Source organism: Gouania willdenowi, unplaced genomic scaffold (genome assembly GCF_900634775.1).
Source record: "Gouania willdenowi unplaced genomic scaffold, fGouWil2.1 scaffold_1_arrow_ctg1, whole genome shotgun sequence".
NCBI classification, from domain to species: Eukaryota; Metazoa; Chordata; class Actinopteri; order Blenniiformes; family Gobiesocidae; genus Gouania; species Gouania willdenowi.
In genome coordinates this window covers 87,921-106,150 of record NW_021144952.1, presented here as the reverse complement: position 1 = coordinate 106,150, position 18,230 = coordinate 87,921, and the positions used below count along the sequence as shown (strand labels likewise).

At 41.8% G+C, this 18,230-nt stretch overlaps 1 protein-coding gene across 1 annotated transcript; it reads left to right on the top strand.

Annotated features, from left to right (window-relative positions):
- The first annotated feature begins 201 nt into the window (after positions 1–201).
- On the top strand, positions 202–17,723 carry LOC114458865 (atrial natriuretic peptide receptor 3-like). The gene is made up of 5 exons (XM_028441238.1): positions 202–1,026; positions 5,716–5,838; positions 13,035–13,210; positions 16,653–16,788; positions 17,590–17,723. The coding sequence occupies exons 1-5, from the start codon at positions 372–374 to the stop codon at positions 17,721–17,723; spliced, it is 1,224 nt and encodes a 407-aa protein (XP_028297039.1). The 5' UTR covers positions 202–371.
- The last annotated feature ends 507 nt before the right edge of the window (positions 17,724–18,230 follow it).

The window sequence follows — 18,230 nt, the reverse complement described above, 5'->3', positions numbered from 1 at the left end:
TCAATAAATAAATATGGTTAACCCAAATTCATAGAACTGTGGATCACATCAATTTGCTGTGCGTGTGTGTGTGTGTGTGTGTGTGTGTGTGTGTGTGTGTGTGTGTGTGTGTGTGTGTGTGTGTGTGTGTGTGTGTGTGTGTTTGTGTGTGTGTGGGTGGGTGGCGAAGCGGCTCACTGAGCACGTGTCGCTTTAAGGAGGAGGTGCGCGGCGCCCCCGATGACGCACGAGACACCCTGAAAAAGGTGTGCGAGCGCTCCGGGCCGGAGGCTGTCAGCTGCCGGCGCTTCAGTCCGAGCGTGCACTGAGCGTATGCGTGCGCGGAGGGCTCAGCGGACCTGCGTGAAGACAGCCCGGGAACCAGCGGCAGCATGGCGCGTGCGCCCACCCTGTGCGTCCTGCTGCTGAGTGCTCTGAGCCCGGTGCTTACCGTCACAGAGGACGTGAACGTGCTCGTGTTCGTGCCCCTAAACGACTCGTTCCTCTTCTCCTACGCCCGCGTGGCCCCCGCGCTCCGTTACGCACAGGAGCGGCTGCGCGCGGACGGCTCTCCGTTCTCCGGGCTGCGCTTCCACGTGCACTTCGGGGACTCGGACTGCGTGAACGCGGCGCTCTTCTCGCTGGTGGAGCGCTCGTGCGCTCACCGGCCGGACCTGATCCTCGGACCCGTGTGCGAGTACGAGGCGGCAGCGGTAGTGCGGCTCGCGTCCCACTGGGGGGTCCCGGTCATCTCCGCTGGCGCGCTGGCCACGGGCTTCGGGGCCAAGGACGGGGAGTACTCCCAGCTGACCCGCATCGCCCCGTCCTACGTGAAGATGGCCCAGACGTTCACGGCCATGTTCGCGCACTTCAGCTGGAGGAGCGCGCTGCTCGTGTTCGAGGACGACAAGCACGAGCGCAACTGCTTCTTCACGTTGGAGGGCGTTTATCACCTGATGGGGGAGCACAGCATCAGGACCGTGTCCGTGTCCACCGAGGAGCCGCTGAACGTGGACGAGCTGCTGCAGAACATCTACGACACTGAGGGTACAGCGCGCGCACACACGCACTCAGGTTCAGGTTCGGCTCCGGGGGTCTTTGGTCCCTCACATCAGTCCAGAGGTTACTTAAGTAAAAGTACTGTTACTAGATAGGAATTGTACTCAAGAACAAGTACAAGTAAGTCACAAATAAAATACGTACGAGTAAAAGTAGCTCAATTAAAAATTATAGTTACTTTCACCCCCCACGTTTTTTGTTTTTTTGTAGTAAATCTCGCCACGTTTCCCTTACATACAGTAAACATATCATGGAAGAGACCAAATCTTGCACAAATCCTAATTTATTTTCCTCAAAGGCATCTGTATAAAATAAAAGGTTTTTCAAAATGTACAATTCTTTTCAGAATAAAATAACACAAATTAATTCAATTCAAAATAAAGAATTATCAGGCTCTTAGTAAAGCCACATTTATGAACTCTGAAACAGAAAATAACCCTAATTCGCTGTTTTGGTAACGTGCATTACGTTTAATCTGATTTGTCGGCTGTGATGTGATGCATTTGATTGTCTGGTTATTTAATTTTTTTTGTAGTTTCACAATGTTCATTTTAAAACAAATAATAATTTACTCGGTAATGGTTGGGTGTAGAAATGTAACAAATGACTTCATTTTTATTAAAACGTATAATTACTGATTTAGAACCTATAAAAGAAAGTAACAGGAGTACTTAATACATAATCTGTTACTTTCACCTCTGTGATCAGGTCAGTGTGAGATTGAGATCAAACTCAAAGCCAAACATTACAATCTGTCCCACAGGACAAAACACGACTCATTCAAAGATATCTCAGTCCCTCCGTTATATATTCACTCAGACTCTGCAGCTCATATCACGTGATGACACTCATTTTTATCCTCAAACGCTCAAAATAACTCAATTCTTTTTCCAAAATCTTGCATATTTTTTTAAAATATTCCACAAAATCTCCCCAAATTGAACTAAATTTGGTCACAAAAGTAAATAAATGAAAGTGAAGCTGCTGCAGGGACTGATACCTGTCAGTTATTGTTGGATTGTGTCATTTCTAAGTCAAATTCAAAGTCAGGCACATTAATGTTGAATTAGCTCATTTTAATCAAACCGCTTCATTTTTGGCTCGTGAACTACAAAGAGTTGATGATGATAATAATAATAATAATAATAATAAGAGTTGGACAGTCTGAGCTTGTCTCAGTTCATCGTAATGACTGACACACACACACACACCTAATTATTTAATTCATTTAAAGAGATTGAAGTATTTATTGAACATGTTAAATCAATAAGATTATTCTGTTTATTAATCTATTACAACTGTTAAAGTATTTGTTTTTTAAGACGGCGTGGAAGCTACTTCCTTTATTTATTACCACATTAATAAATGAATGAATGAATAAAAACAGAATGAGGAGGAAGATGCTGAACTCTGAGAACTCAGACTAACTGGTGTTACGGTCAAAATGGGGATGGTGCTAATTTGTGACTGTAATCTAAAATGTTTCTTGTGTGAGGAATGAGTGGTTCCCATTATTTTTGACCAGTTGAAGTGATGCACCAACAGGTGCATCTGAAGTCAGTCATCAGTTAACATGGACACCAGCTCCTGCTGCACAGCGCTGTCCTCTGCCAGTCACACTGATGAGTGTAATCTGATTACAAAGGCACAGCCTCAGGCTCATAGGAGCGATAACGATGATGATGGTCAGATGGTGTTCAGGTTCACTGTCAGGTCGTATCTGGATCACAAATGTATTCAGGTAAAAATAATAAAACCTTATTATTGGTTTTATTTAAATCCTTTCAACGAACATGAGCTCATTTAGGAGTAGAATTTACGGAGTTTGTTTGACTGACTTAAAAAAAAAGAAGCATTTACTGTAAATCACACATTTTAAACTCAAGGCCTGGAGCCCAAATCCGGCCCTTTAGAGCATCCAATTCGTCTCAGAGCAGAAAGCAAAAAAGTCTGAAAAACCATGAACCATTGTGTAAATTACCAACTAATTCAGTTGTAGATATCTCCAAAATAATACACAAAGTAAATGAAACTCCAAAATATTAGCAGGGCTCTCATTTGCCCCATGCTTACATCACGTGATGGAAGTCATTTTTAATCTGAAATTGTTGAAAGAACTCTCAATTTTTCCCAAATTCAGCAATTGTCTTCAAATTATTCCATAAAATTTCACCAAATTACATAAAAATTGGTCACAAAATCAGTTAAATTGAAAATGAAGATTGTGCAGTGACTGATATCTGTCTCTTATTGGTTTGATATTATCAGTGCCGTATATTACAAATTAGAGTACAGTATTGATTAAATTACTCATTTTCCACCTAAAATCTGCAGCTCACTTGAGATCAAACTGCACCGTCTTTGGCCACTGAACCATATGAGTTTGATAGCCCTGGTTAAAATAGTTGAGGACTGTTGTTTTTTTAAGTGAAGGTTTGTCTTCATCCTCCTCCTCAGCATTTCACTAACACTGTTGCTATGGAGACAGAGACACAACAATCACTGAGGTTTAAAAGCGTTGAGATTCGGTGTTGGATGCTGGAACTGTACAGATCTACTCAGAGGAGGTGAAGATCAGAGGACGGCGGTGGAAACACTGTTACATACAAACATGCACAGATGCACACATGACGATGGTGATGACTAGGGCTGCACTGAATGCAATCTTCTGGCCGATCACCGATTTTTAAAATGCCTGACCTGCTGATCCCGATATTTTTTTCTGACAGCCTACACCTTGAATGTTCCAATCTTATTTTAAACATTGAACAATACCCGTGAAACAATACAAACTTGTTGTTTTAACTGCACATGAGGTAGTTATTTAAAATATAAATAAAAAGTTTAGAGCATTGCTGTCCAAAATACTTAATTATGATAGTTCCTTTAGTCTTTCATTTTTCACATTTCAAAAACAAACAAAACTTGTCCAACATGTTACACTGCAGACCTGTTTGGAGCTCCTTGCCAAAAAATAAAGTGCACAGTCAGCAGTATTTTGGTTTTTGAGGTAGATGATAAAATAATCTAAAGAACAAACTAACAAAACCTCTTAAACCACAAATAAAATGTCCTGCATTTTAGGTTTTCTTGTAACACAAAAACAACAAATGTCCAAATGCAGCAGCTTTGTGGATATTTAAATATAAAAATATTAAAGTCAACATGTAATGAGTAAAATGAACATTGCTCAGGTAAGTTGTCCTCAGACTTATTTCAGTCACTCGTGCATTGGTGAAATGTTTTTCTTCATGTCTAAGGCCATGAACTTCATTTTCTTTCTAGTAGCTTTGCTCTTTTCACTGCTCATAAGTGCTAACAGCGGCCTGTGACTAGCTCTTAGCTACCGCAAAGCATTTACCATTAGCTTGATTGCTAGCTTCAAATGCTGCATACTCAGCAGTGTGGTGGTTTCTTAAATGCAAATGAGGTTTGCTGTAATGTTTTGTTTGCCGTGGCACCACGACTTATTTCCACGTTACACAAATTAAAAATTGCGATCCTTACTATAAAGTGACCTTCCTTCAAGCGACGCAACTTGTGTGATTCCAGCAGCTCCATTGCGCGATCTGAGTCACTGGAAGTCACTCAAAGATGAAAATTTGGAACTTTTCAAGTGACTTTGAGTGAGGCTGTGTCGCGACATCCAATCGGCAACAAGTTCCTCCTTACGTCACTCCCTGGTTGTCACTGTCTTTAGAGCCGGAGGTTGCACTGAGAGGGCTTTACACTTCTTCAACTTACTGGGGCCAAAATTAAAGTGGCATACTCCTTGAATAAGCCTTTTAAATTCTAAGTATATTTTGAGTGAACTCATCCTTTAGTAACTCCGTAAGCTGATCCTTTAAACCGTAAGTACAAATGGTGCTGTCTATTAGGGATCGACCGATATGGGTTTTTTAGGGCCGATACCGATTTTTTTTTTTTCCATTAGCCTTAGCCGATGACCGATTCGGGCTGCCGATTATCTTGAGCCGATATTTGGAGCCAAAAAGAAACACACACACACACCAAACCTCCGGACAGCTGCTCGTTAACTAGAAGTGCGACACAACACGTGGACCCACGGAACAGCTAAGTTACAGTAAAAAGATCCTTTGAAAGTTTAAAACCTGCTGTTGGGATTGAAGAACTTGCTTCACGCTCTGCTCGTGGGGGGAGGGGCTCTGCTCTCTGTCTGCAGCAACACAGAGCCCTGGAGCAGCCGCTCTGTTAATAAATTGGATCGGCGAACGCAGAAGCGCGCATTAGCCAATGCCAATACACGTAAAACACGCAAAAATCGGCCGATTAAATCGGCCTCACATGTGTTCCTGTGAGTGAGTGCGGAGCTAAGAGCTATAAACTAATCACAACATGTGGGACTGGTGGTGAGTAATAAGTGAGTCCTTAACGTTGTTAGCTTAGCTCACATGTTTGGTTAGCTTCTCATGTAGCCACTAGTCCTACAGTGGTGCAGGATGTAGCAGTGCTGGCTGAGGTCAAAGGATAAATAGATATGTTAAAACTGTTCCTCAGATCAATAAAAAACTAATGCAGTACCCCTCAGCTCTAACTCACAGATAAAAAAAAGTTTAAAATAAAGACTGAGATTCAGTTTTAGTGGGGATGGAGAAGCTGGATTTCAACCTCTGACCTGATATTTGACAGTTGGATGTTCCATTTGTTTTCTTGCAGTGGTCATCATGTGCATGGCGGCTGATAAAATCAGAGAGGTGATGCTGGCCGCGCACAGACGTCAACTGACCAACGGAGGTTGCATGTTCTTCAACGTGGAGCTCTTCAACGCCTCGTCGTACGGTGAGCCAATCGCCATCGGCGGCTTGACTTCGCTCTGTTTTTAAAGGAATCTTCCACTGTTTTCACAAATGGAGCCTAAAACATTTGAAATGTCCTTATTAGAAGATTAATGCCTAACAAAATGCATTATTTTGCACCATATTAATTTTTAATAACTTTCAAAATTGGGACTACCCTGTGCACCGCCATGTTGATTAGCCCGTTTTATTCCATTGAGTCCTATATGAGTTTAAGCATTCAGGATCATTTAGCTGCTTTTTCAGTCAAAATGACATCTTGTGGTGCTTTGGGTTGCTCTAAATATCAGTAAAACTTAAAAAAAATGATGTAAACATCTTGTTTACTAAGAGATGATCAATTAAAATCGTGATCCAAAAAAAAATCTGTTGCCACAGGTGGCGACAATTCCCACTCTGCTGTTTCATAGACGCCATTAAGGAGAGAAGAAGAGCTCCCTGTGCATGGAAATAAAGGCAACCAGGATTCACTGCTGCTCATTAGAATCAGCAATGAATCCACTGCTGCTAAGTAGCAAGCTAGCTAGCTATAGCAAGCTAACTAGCAGAATAGCATCTTTCTACAACAGAATACAGCAGTTTTCGCCAAAAGATTTCTGAATTGGAGACTACAGTGCGAGGAATACAAGTAAACATTGAGGTTAATGGACACTGTGGATATGGTAATGATACGACTGTGCCATTGTTTCAAAACAGCGGAGAGGATAAAGCTAACTTGCTACCAACCGGTGCTATCAAAGCTAAGGTGGATTCTCTTGCCGTTGATAAGCCAACAGGTGCGAATCCTCCCTGGAATACACTGGGAGCTAAGCCTAAGAAAAAGTAATATCCACTTCAAAGGCTAACGGGCCGAGGAAAGGGCCCTACTATCAGTAATGAGACGGACTGGCCTGCACTCTCTTCTCAGACTGCAGCCTCAACGACAACTCCATTGTCTGCCCAGGCATAAAAGTAGACATCTGTTCAAGGCAGAAGTATCACCAAATCACAAACCCAGTTTCATGTAGAACTGGATAATCGATTTGCCCCACTGCTGAATGACCTAGGATCTTGCTCTAATAAGGTCAACACACAACCTTCTGGAACTGCAAGGACTGAAAGGGCTTCAGGAAAACAAAAGCGACATGGTAGGCCAAACCAACAACCTCACACACTGATATTGGGGGATGTTTCTGTTAAAGATGCTCAGAAGATGTTCAGCAACAACGTGAAAGTGATCTGCTTACCTAATGACAGTATCAGACCTGGCTGACAAAATCTTGCATATTGTGGCAGATTACCCACATTTGAAGAATGTTGTGATTCATTTTGGATTAAATAATTTAGCCAAGCAGAAGTCTGAGGTGTTAAAGCAGGATTTCACCCATAAAAACTGTGAGCTGTTTGCAGCCTAAAGTGTGCATTAGAAATCGACCGATATGGATTTTTGCGGCCGATGCCGATACCAATTTTTTTTCCATCAGCCTTAGCTGATGACCGATACGGACCACCGATTTCCTTGAGCCGATATTTGGAGCCGATACTACTTTTGCTCCCTCAAATTTACATCATAAAAATTACACAATGATGATAACAAATGTTGCAAGTCTCAATTTAAAAAAAAAAGGAACATTTATTGAAATTAACAAAGGTGAGGTAGAACGACACCAAGTAAAACGTATTTAACCTCCAAGGGCGAGCCCCCGGGCCAAGCCCTGCGGGGGCAAACCCCCCACCCCAACCCACAAACCGGCCCCAGCCCAGCAGGACTGCACAGCCCCAGCTGGCGCAAGGACAGCAGCCCAGGCCCCGCCCCCCCACCAGACAGTGCAAGCCACGGGGCAATGCCCCAAACCGGCGCGCGAGCGACTGGCGGCCACCACCGCGTGAAGGAAGCAGCCCAGCGGCACACATCCAGTCCCAGCCAAATGGTACAAGTCTCAATTTTTTAAAAAAGGAACATTTATTAAAATGAACAAAGGTGAGGTAGAATGACACCAAGAAAAAATATTTAACAAATAATAAAAACAGGTGACGTAGAACAAGAACAAGAACAAACTCTCCTCAGCGCAGCACTGAGTAAGAAGCAGAGAGGGAGAGAGAAAGAGAAACACACACACACACACACCACCAAATCTCCAGCCAGCTGTTCGTTAAATACAACTGCGACACAACACATATCCACGAAACAACGTCAGCTAAGTTAAACAGTTAAAAGCCTATGCGTATCTGCACCGAAACTGCTCCGCTGCATGATTTCAGCGCATTCTGCAGTCAAGCAATCCCCACCGCCTCCGGTTTTGCTGCTCACCTGTGTCATTGAGCGATACTGTAGGGATGGGAATCGAAAACCGGTTCTTTCTGAGAATCGGTTCCCAGTCATCCAGTTCCTAAGAATCGTTTGTTTGCTTGCCTGTCGATTCCACTTATCAGTTCTTCTTACGTCGCAAATACGTAATGATAAACTCCTCCGGGTCCTGTATATTGGGATTATGCTAGCACCAAGTGAAGCTCCATATAGTTGTAAGCTTTCCACAGCAAAGAATTTCACCCGCAGCTGTGCTGTCCTGTGTGCTGTGTTTGTAGCGTCTTTTTTGCTACGCTACTCACTTCCGGATTCTATACACCAGGGGTGCTCACACTTTTTCAGCATGCAAGCTACTTATGAAATTACCAAGTCACAATGATCTACCCCAGATCTACCCACCTCAAAAATGCAAAACATATATTTCACATGTATTTATTTTCACATATATTGAGGATTCTTTACATGTACAATGTATGTTGATGTACCTTGCATAACCCCATGAGCTAATTTTGTACAACACAACATAATTAACTATGAACATTTTTTGTAATTACCTGAGTTTACTTTGATGACTTGCACTGAACTAAATCAGCGAGGGATGCATAGTCCGGAGAGTAGCTGCTGACAGCCAGCCTCAAGCACACTTCCAAATGTTCATCAGTCATGGTGGAATGGTACTTGGACTTAATGATCTTCATGTGGGAAAAGGCTGACTCACATAAATAAGTGGAGCCGAATAATGCAGTCAAGGAGGTAGCACATTTCCTCATGTTGGGGTACTTTACCTCTGTGAGTAAGTTCCAGACTGTCCTTGAGCTCTTGACTTCAGCTCAATGTCGGCTTGTAGAGTCAAAATCTCATCTTCCACTCCAGAAGAGTTCCGGTCAAACAGTGTTGCAATTTTTGATGTGAGTGAATCAACATCAGCATCTTCCCGAAAAAGGATAGCACATGAATGTAGCGACTGGCTCGAGCAAAGAAAGTCTTGAAAGCCTTTGTCAAAACTCTGACAGACAATTGTCAATCTGCTCCGTGTAGCGCGCACTGTCAAGTTGCACGCAGGCCTTCCCTTGCATCTCCAGCTCTGACGCCAGGTTCTGGAAATTTGCCACATCCATGATCTTTTCATGTTGAGCATTTTAGCGCATAACGCTGTTGGTGGATTATGCAATGGTAATTCAGGAAGTCTGGGAAAGTATCGTCCTGCCTGCACTTGGCAATAAAATCCATTCACGCGGCCAACCATTGCAGGTGCTACATCCGTGGTGATGGACACCAATTTGTACACTGGGAGCTGAGTTTTCTCAATAAAGTTTTTAAATGACTGAAATATGTCCTCTCCTCGCGTGTGTTCTTTCATGGGAAGTACTGTTAATAGCTCCTCTTTTGCAGTGATATCACTAAACACCATACAAATAAAAATGCACATCTCGGCTGTGTCACTCACGTCAGTAGATTCGTCCAACTGCAGTGAGAAACACTCACAATCTCCGATGTCCTTCCACATTTGCTGGGTTACATCCTTAGCCATGGCTTCACAGCGCGGTGTATCTGTGCTTCTTGACAGCTGCAGAGCTTTGATTGAAGATAATATTTCTGCCTTATTTTTAAAGTCTCGAAACAATGAGTCAGCTGCTTCAACGAATGCCTCTTTTACCATCTCTCTGTCTTGGAAGGACTTCATGTTATTAACGATGTCGTGACTCACCCGGAACGATGCTTCGGTGGCAACTTTTGCTTTTGAAGTATGTTGTATGAAAAATGACTGCTGTCCGGACAACTGGGATTTTAGTTCATTCACCTTTCTCTTTCTCAGCTCGCTTTTTGGTGGGAAGTCGGTGTCGTATTTTCCATGAACAGTCCGGAAATGCCGCTCCACATTTCCTTTCTTTGGTATTGTGATGGCAGACCGGCAGATGAGGCAAACGCACTTAGAAAATGACATCGTGAAAAAAAGTCCACCTCCCATTCCGTATGAAAGTGATACGTTTTTGCCTTCTTACTTGGTCCAGCAACCCCGCTCATTTTTGATGAATATAGGCTTTCTTTAGCTTAAAATCGGAGGTAACTTGCTGACTAGCTTGTTAGCTTTGCTGCACTTAGCGCTGTTGTTTGCGCATGCGCGATGACCTAAAGGTCAGGAAAATTCAGTACTCATCTGACTGGCTGCCCTGCATGTCAATCAAGTGACGGAATGGCTGATAGGCTGACCTTTAGGTCATCGCGCATGCGCAAACAACGGCGCTAAGTGCAGCAAAGCTAACAAGCTAGTCAGCGAGTTAGCGCCGATTTTAAGCCCTCGCTTTTTTGACAGGATGGATGATAGGCTGACATCAGCCGCTGACGTCTGTTTTTTTGATGTCATGCGATCTACCAACACTACCTTTGCGATCGACGTAGTGAGCACCCCTGCTGTACACTCTCACGCAAAAGTTGCTTCTTGCACCGACTTTATGCCAAAAAACAACTAACTTCCATAAGAACTCACATCTCATCTGCAGTTTATGTCCTTATAACAAGTAATCAGACACGGGAGAGGGACTCGTACTGATCGTTATCTTTATTTTGTTCCTTCACATGATCACACACAGGGCTAATGACGTCACGTAACAACCAGGGAAAAATGTGTCATATGTTGTATTATAATAGTAATAATTCATCAATTTTATATAGCACCTTCTGTATATATTATCCAGTGAAAAAATCTGGTGGAATAAAAGAGAGCTGATATTCCTGCAGGAAATTAAAGAGACAAAGATAAGATAATTAAGAATTAAAGCAAACAAATCCATTTGTATTATTTCATTCCCTCACCCAATGAGAATTGATAGGAGAATTGATAAGGAATTGATTAGGAATTGAATCGATAAACAGTGTCGATGATGGAATTGTAATAGCTAAATTCTTATCAATTTCCATCCCTATACATATGTGTGATTCAACCATGGATAAATGCAATATTTATATGTGAAATACAATTTTAAAAGTGCTTGGATCGGGCCAACCATGGTATCAACGGAAAGGTCTGGTCCCCTCGAATCCGAATTTGTGCTTGGTTTTTGGGTAGAGTCAGAGTCAGGACAGGTTTTACTCCCGAGTTCGAATATGTGCTCGGTTTTTGGATAGAGTTTGAAATGGGTCTGTTGGAGATTCCTATTTAGATGCCTGAACAAACACCCCCGAACACAAATAAACACAACATACTAATTGCAAAAAATAAAAATTGACCCATTAGAATCAAATGATACGACCAGTTTAATATGCTAGTTACAGATAGCATTTGGGTTCATTATTTTTTAATGTTTGACCAAAGCATTTCATGTAATTCAAATAAAGTTAGCATGAATAAAAGCGGTAAAGTGGAAGTAAAATCTGTTTTTTTTTGTTTTTACACTTTAGGGCGGAGGTCAGGGATCTTGGACTTGAAAAGGTTGGAGACCACTGCTGTAGACCAACAATTTTGTTGCACAGATTGCAAAGATGGGTTGGACTAAATTAATAAGTAATGCAATGGTTTAAATCCTCCTTGGAGGAGCGAAGTTATTTTAGAAACATTGTAAACTCTGACAGATTACCAATATCCTGTGGGGTTCCTCAGGGATCTGTTCTTGGACCCTTTCTGTTTAGCATTTTATGCTTCCTTTAGGACAAATTTTACAGAACTGTAAGGTTGATTATCAGAGCTACGCAGATGGCACACAACTATATCTATCACTGAACCCGATGATTATGGTCCCATTGAGGTGTTGTGTGTGCTTAGAAAAAGTAAACTGCTGGATGAGTGAAAACTTCCTTCAACTAAATCATGAAAAGATGGAGGTGATTGTTTTTGGTAATAAGTAAAAGAGGACTGCTGTCAGCGAGTATCTTTTGTCTTGATCTTTAAAAGCTAAAGACCATGTTAAAAACTTTGGTGTTCTGATTGACTCAGATCTGAAATTCAGCAGTCAGATCAAATCTATCACAAAAACAGCCTTCTACCACCTAAAGAACAAATCCAAGTTTTAATGACTCAGAAAGATCAGGAGAAACTGGTTCATGCTTTTATCTCCAGCAGACTGGACTATTGTAATGGTCTTCTGACAGGAATCCCCCAAAAGAGCATCAAACATCTACAGCTGATTCAGAACGCTGCAGCTCGGTTCTTAACCAGAACAAAGAGGTCAGAACACATTACTCCAGTTTTAAAGTCTTTACACTGGCTCCCAGTCAGCCTCAGAATAGACTTTAAAGTTCTGCTGCTGGTGTATAAATCTGTGAATGGGTTTGGTCCAGAACACATCAGTGAGATGTTAGTCAGGTATGAACCCAGCAGGTCTCTCAGGTCTATGGACACAGGTCAGATAGTGGAGCCCAGAGCTCACAGTAAACATAGTGATGCTGCGTTTAGTTGCTATGCTGCAAAGAAGTGGAACAAACTGCCAACAGAGCTGAACTCAGCATCCAATGTCAAAGTTAAAGGCACTCTTTTTCTCTACTGTGTAAGAAACAGCAGAGTGGGAACTGTCGCCCCCTGTGGCCACAGATTTTTTTGGGTCACGGTTTTAATTTATCATCTCTTAGTGAACAAGAGGTTTACATCATTTTTTTTTAAGTTTTACTGATTTTTAGAGCAACCCAAAGCAGCACAAGTTGTTATTTTGACTGAAAAAGCTGCTGAATGATCCTGAATGCTTAAACACCGATAGATGACCGATAGTCATTTCAACATGGCTGCGCACAGGGTAAAGTAGCCCCGGTCTAAAAAGTTAAAAAAACAAATATGGTGCAAAATAATGCATTTTCATTAAGCATGGATCTTCTATTAAGGACATTTCAAAGGTTTCAGGTCACATTTGTAAAAACAGTGAAGGATCCCTTTAAGTCCGTCTGACCAACATGTGTTCTCTCAGGTAATGGCTCGTGGAGGAGAGGAGATGAACACGACGACGAGGCTCGTCAGGCCTTCGCTGCTCTGAACACGGTGACACTGCTGAGGACCGTCAAACCCGAGTTTCAGAGTTTCTCCATCGAGATGACCAAGTCCGTCCAGCAGAGTAGACTGTACGACTGCCAGGACTGTGGGAACGTACGTTCAACCTCAGTGATCACGTTTGAGTTCCCTGGGTGTACAGAACCAGATGGTAGTGGTTTAGTTGGTGATTGGCTGTCAGGAATTGAGGAAGAGGAAAACCACATGACACTCTGAGGTGGAAAAGTAGCTAACCTGAGGTGTATCACTTCAACTGGTCATCCTCATAAGTGGTGACTCTTTAATGCTACCACTCAGTGTTTACATGATTCTGAACCTACGAAAGTGTATTAGGGCCACATGAAAATAAGAAGAAATTTGAGAATTAAAATTTTAAAGTTGTAATATTTTGAGAATAGAGTTGTAATTTTATGAGAATAAAGCCATATCTTAAAAACTGGTAGTGATACAGCGCTCAGAATTCCCTGTTGAAGTGAACGCAACTAGGAAGTCAGTGTCCCGTCTATAGACACGCCCACTCATGAATATAAGTAGGCCGCAAATCAGCCTGTTTGTGTAGAGTTGCTCAGAAAGTGACTTTTCAGAGGCTAAGACTCTGGAAAACAGGCGAATTTGGGGGAAATAAACCTATGTTTTTGGGGTTTTTAGAACAAGTGGAGATGGGTGAAAATTAGCATGATATAGGACCGTTAAAGTCCTTAAACTGATAACAGTGTAGTGACGATGGGCCAAAAGGTGCAGTATTTCACCATGTGTGAAACATTATCTCACTAAATGTTCCACATTCTCCATAACACTAGTGACCACAACACACGCAACATTCTGTTTGGATTTAAATTTTATTCTCATAAAATTACCACTTTTTTATTCTCAAAATATTACAAATTTAATCTCTAAATATTATGACTTTATTCTCATGATATTGTGATTTTATTAAGATACAGCTTTGTTTTCTTAAAATACAACTTTATTTTTGAAGTATTATAACTTTATTCTTGTAATGCCCAGGTCTTGATTTTATTGTGTCCATAATATGCCATCGTATGAACAACTTGTTCATCACAACACAATAAGAAGACACTATAAATGCAGCTCTGTATTCACTCGCAGTTTCTACATCATCAGTCACAAGATTACACCATCACTTGTTGAACTGTAACCTTTCCTGATTTTCTCTCTTCACAAAGGTTCACTGTGTAAAAGGGACTTATTTAACTTTGGAATCAGAACAGTATCAAAATGAACTCTTGCAGGGGTTTTCACGAATGCACATGCTTTGTTTCGCAGTTGTATTTCAAATTCACAAATGCACGTGATCTGTTTTGCAAACATATATATTATTCAAACTTGTAATATAAATTATGAAATGCACATGCTCTACTTCACAAATATTATTTTGAGGCACACTTGTAATATAAATCCATGGATAATGCGAACTGCTGAATGTGCATTTACAAACTGCTTCTGTGCTGTGAAACCTCTGCACATTTGTGAAAGAAATCTGTGGTGATTTGCCTTGACGTTGCGAGTCAACAAACGTCACCATTGGCTGACAAAACTGATTGACAGATTAATCAGCCAATCAGGTGTGTTTGCTTTCAGCCAATCATCTGGATTCTTACATTTTCTCCACACTTTTAAACCAATTGCAGAGCTACTGATGTGTGCGCATGCACAGTGTTCAAACAACAACAAGACACGCTAGACTACGATGGCGGACAGAAGAGACAGCATGGAGAGACTTACGTCACATTGACGACATGCCACCGGCGTAAGTCCTGACGCTGAACCTTAAACCAGGCTTAAGGTAAAGTTAGAAAGATATTCACAGATTAGGCTGTTCCGGACCAACCGATAACTTGTTGCAATCACAGCAAGGTGGACTGCAAGCTACAACCGGATTTTCCTCAAAACGAGCCATCCTCCGCGCTTCGGAACTTATATTGGCCTCTACGGGGAGCCGACTGTGGCTGGAATGCGCAATGACCATCTGCAAATTGCAACACCGGAAAAAGATACAAAAAAAACCCCAATAACTTCACACAGGAGAGTGGTAGTGTCATCACGCATATATGTGTGCTGTCATACATAGTATGATTATACTTTAGTTTCAATAAATGTGCTTTCATGTATTTTTGGTGATTTTTATCATTACATTAAGTACTAACATAATGCAATAACTGTATTATAGCATGTTGTAGTGTCAAACTCAGAGCACACGTAAATATCTTTCTAACTTTACCTAAGGCCTGGTTTAATGTTCAGTGTCAGGACCTACGCCGGTGGCATGCCGTCAAGGTGACATGGAGGTTGGCCCTTTTACTTCTGCGTAGAGGGAACGCCTCGCTATGCGATTGGCCGCCCTGCCGCTCGGGGGTTGTGGCTGTGTGTTATAAATGATATAAACATAAGTAACTCGTAAACAAAGTATAAAAGTGTATCGAGTGGACTTTCAATTGCTCCGATCAACAGTCAGGCCGGGGTTGAGGGGGCCTTGACCCCTCCGTAGAGCGGAGAGGGAGCAGTGAGGTAACCTGGTCCACGGCCCCGGAGAGTTGGGAGCAGGACAGCGCTGTAAAGATCGCTTTAAACATAACATCATGTCTACTCCTCTGGCAGACTCCATAGCATGTTGGTCATTGTTTACTGTTAATGAAACACACAAATACACTGTAGGTACAGAGTCAAGGTAGAGTAGCGATAATTACAGTAAATACACACCTTTTGTCTGTGGTTGACTCCTTTTGGCGGTGCTTCACGTGCTGCGGCCATGAAAGGAAATAATAAAACTCTGGCACTTCAAGTCCATCTCGGTTCTCTCTGTGACTCAGTCCACTGTCAAAACAACTCTTGTATTGCTAAGTCTCTCCATGCTGTCTTTTGTCTGCCATTGTAGACTAGCGCGTCTTGTTCTTATTTGAACATCAGTAGCTCTGCAATTGGTTTAAAAGTGTGGAGAAAATGTAAGAAGCCATATGATTGGCTGAAAGCAAACACACCTGATTGGCCGATGAATCTGTCAATCAGTTTTATTAGCAAATGGTGACGTTTGTTGACCCGCGACGTCAGGGCAGTCTCAAAATTCACCACAGATTTCTCTCACAAATGCACAGAGGTTTCACAGCACAGAAGCAGTTTGTAAATGCACATTCAGCAATTCGCATTATCCGTGAATTTATATTACAAGTGTGCCTCAAATAATATTACTGAAAGTAGAGCATGTGCATTTCATAATTTATATTACAAGTTTGTATAAAATATATATTTGCGAAAAACAGATTGTGTGCATTTGTGAATTTGAAATACGGCGAAAACAAAGCATGTGCATTTGTGAAAGCCCCTGCAAGAGTTCATTCATTATGATGCTGTTCTGATTCCATATTTAACACCTTTATAAAAAATGTGTAAAAACCAAAGTAAATGAGGAATGAAGAATTGACAATAATAAAACATATCAGTAATGAATAAACACTGAATAACTACTAACAGTGAGGGAAACATTTCTAACTGGTCCAACTCTTGATACTCCTCTTCTCAGGTCAACGTGTTCGTGGAAGGCTTCCATGACGCCATGCTGCTGTACGCCATCGCCCTGCACGAAGCCATGAAGAACGGATACAGCAAGAGCAACGGCACTGAGGTCACAGCACGCATGTGGAACAGGACCTTTGAAGGTTCGACCCCCTCGGACACACACGTTCACTCAAGAATACCAGTACAAATCAGTATAAACAATACAAACAACCAGTACAAACCAGTACGAACCAGGACAAAGCAGTATACACCAGTACGAACTACTATAAACAAGTACAAACCAATACCAACAAGTATGAACCATTATAAACCAGTATACACTAGTACAACCAGTATAAACCAGTACAAACCACTCTAAACAACTACAAACCAGTCAAACCATTATAAAACAAAACAAACCACTGTAACCAGTACAAACCAGTATAAACCACTACAAACCACTATGAACCATGACAACCATTATTAACCAATATAACCTGTATAACCAGAATAAATCAGTATTAAACTGTAAAGACAACTATATCTAGTATAACCTATTATTAACAAGTACAAGCCAGTATATCCTATATAATCAGTATAAACCAACCAGTACAGCTAGTATAACTAGTATTATCCGGTATAACCAGTATAACCGATATTAGCCGGTATAAACCTGTATGAAGCAGTATAACCAGTACAAATCAGCATAACCATAAACCAGTATAAACCAGTATAGAAGTCGTGTCAAACTGATGACACGTGCGTTAACTGATCACCAGCTGACTCTCGTACTCAGTCACAAGTTAACACGATCACCAGCTGGTTGGAAACAGTGTTTTGTCATTACAAACAAGTCAGTACTCAACGGCAGGCCGAATGTGGACCAATAAGATGTCTGATTAGAGGACATAGTTGAACTGAAGTTGCAATGTGTCTTTGTCTACTTCTTCATTGGTGGACAGGAATCGCCGGTCAGGTCTCCGTGGACGTCAATGGCGACAGAGAGGGAGACTTCTCTCTGATGTCCATGACGGACAGAGAGGCGGGAACCTATGAGGTGAGGACCTTTAGGGGGACTGGTCCGACAGGACCTTAGGCTGCAGAATGACACACCTACTCCTTTTCAGGTGGTGGCCAATTATTTTGGCGTAAATGGGTCACTGCAGCTGCTGCCGGCCTTTGACCCTGAGCACTTCACCCTGAGAGAACGGCACAAGACCAGAGCGGACACGCCAAATAAATCATGTACTTACTTCCTGTAGCCGATAAAATAAAAGCCCAGAGAGAGAAGGAGGCGTTACTCATGATCTCTGCTTACTTCAGGTGGACTGGGAGTGTCGGCCATAACGGGAGTCGTAGTGGGAGCCATACTGGGAGTCCTGATGCTCATAGCTTCCTACTTCTCAGGTGATTGTAACGTCCATCACTTTGTAACAAGGCTGTACATTGCCATTAATCTGACGATATGATTCCCGATTTTATGTCACGATATGATATCCCAATACTAAAAAATACGATATACACTGTGATATATCACAATATCGATAATTACAAATTTCACCTTTACAATTACAAAATGGTATCAAATACAATTTATTTCCTT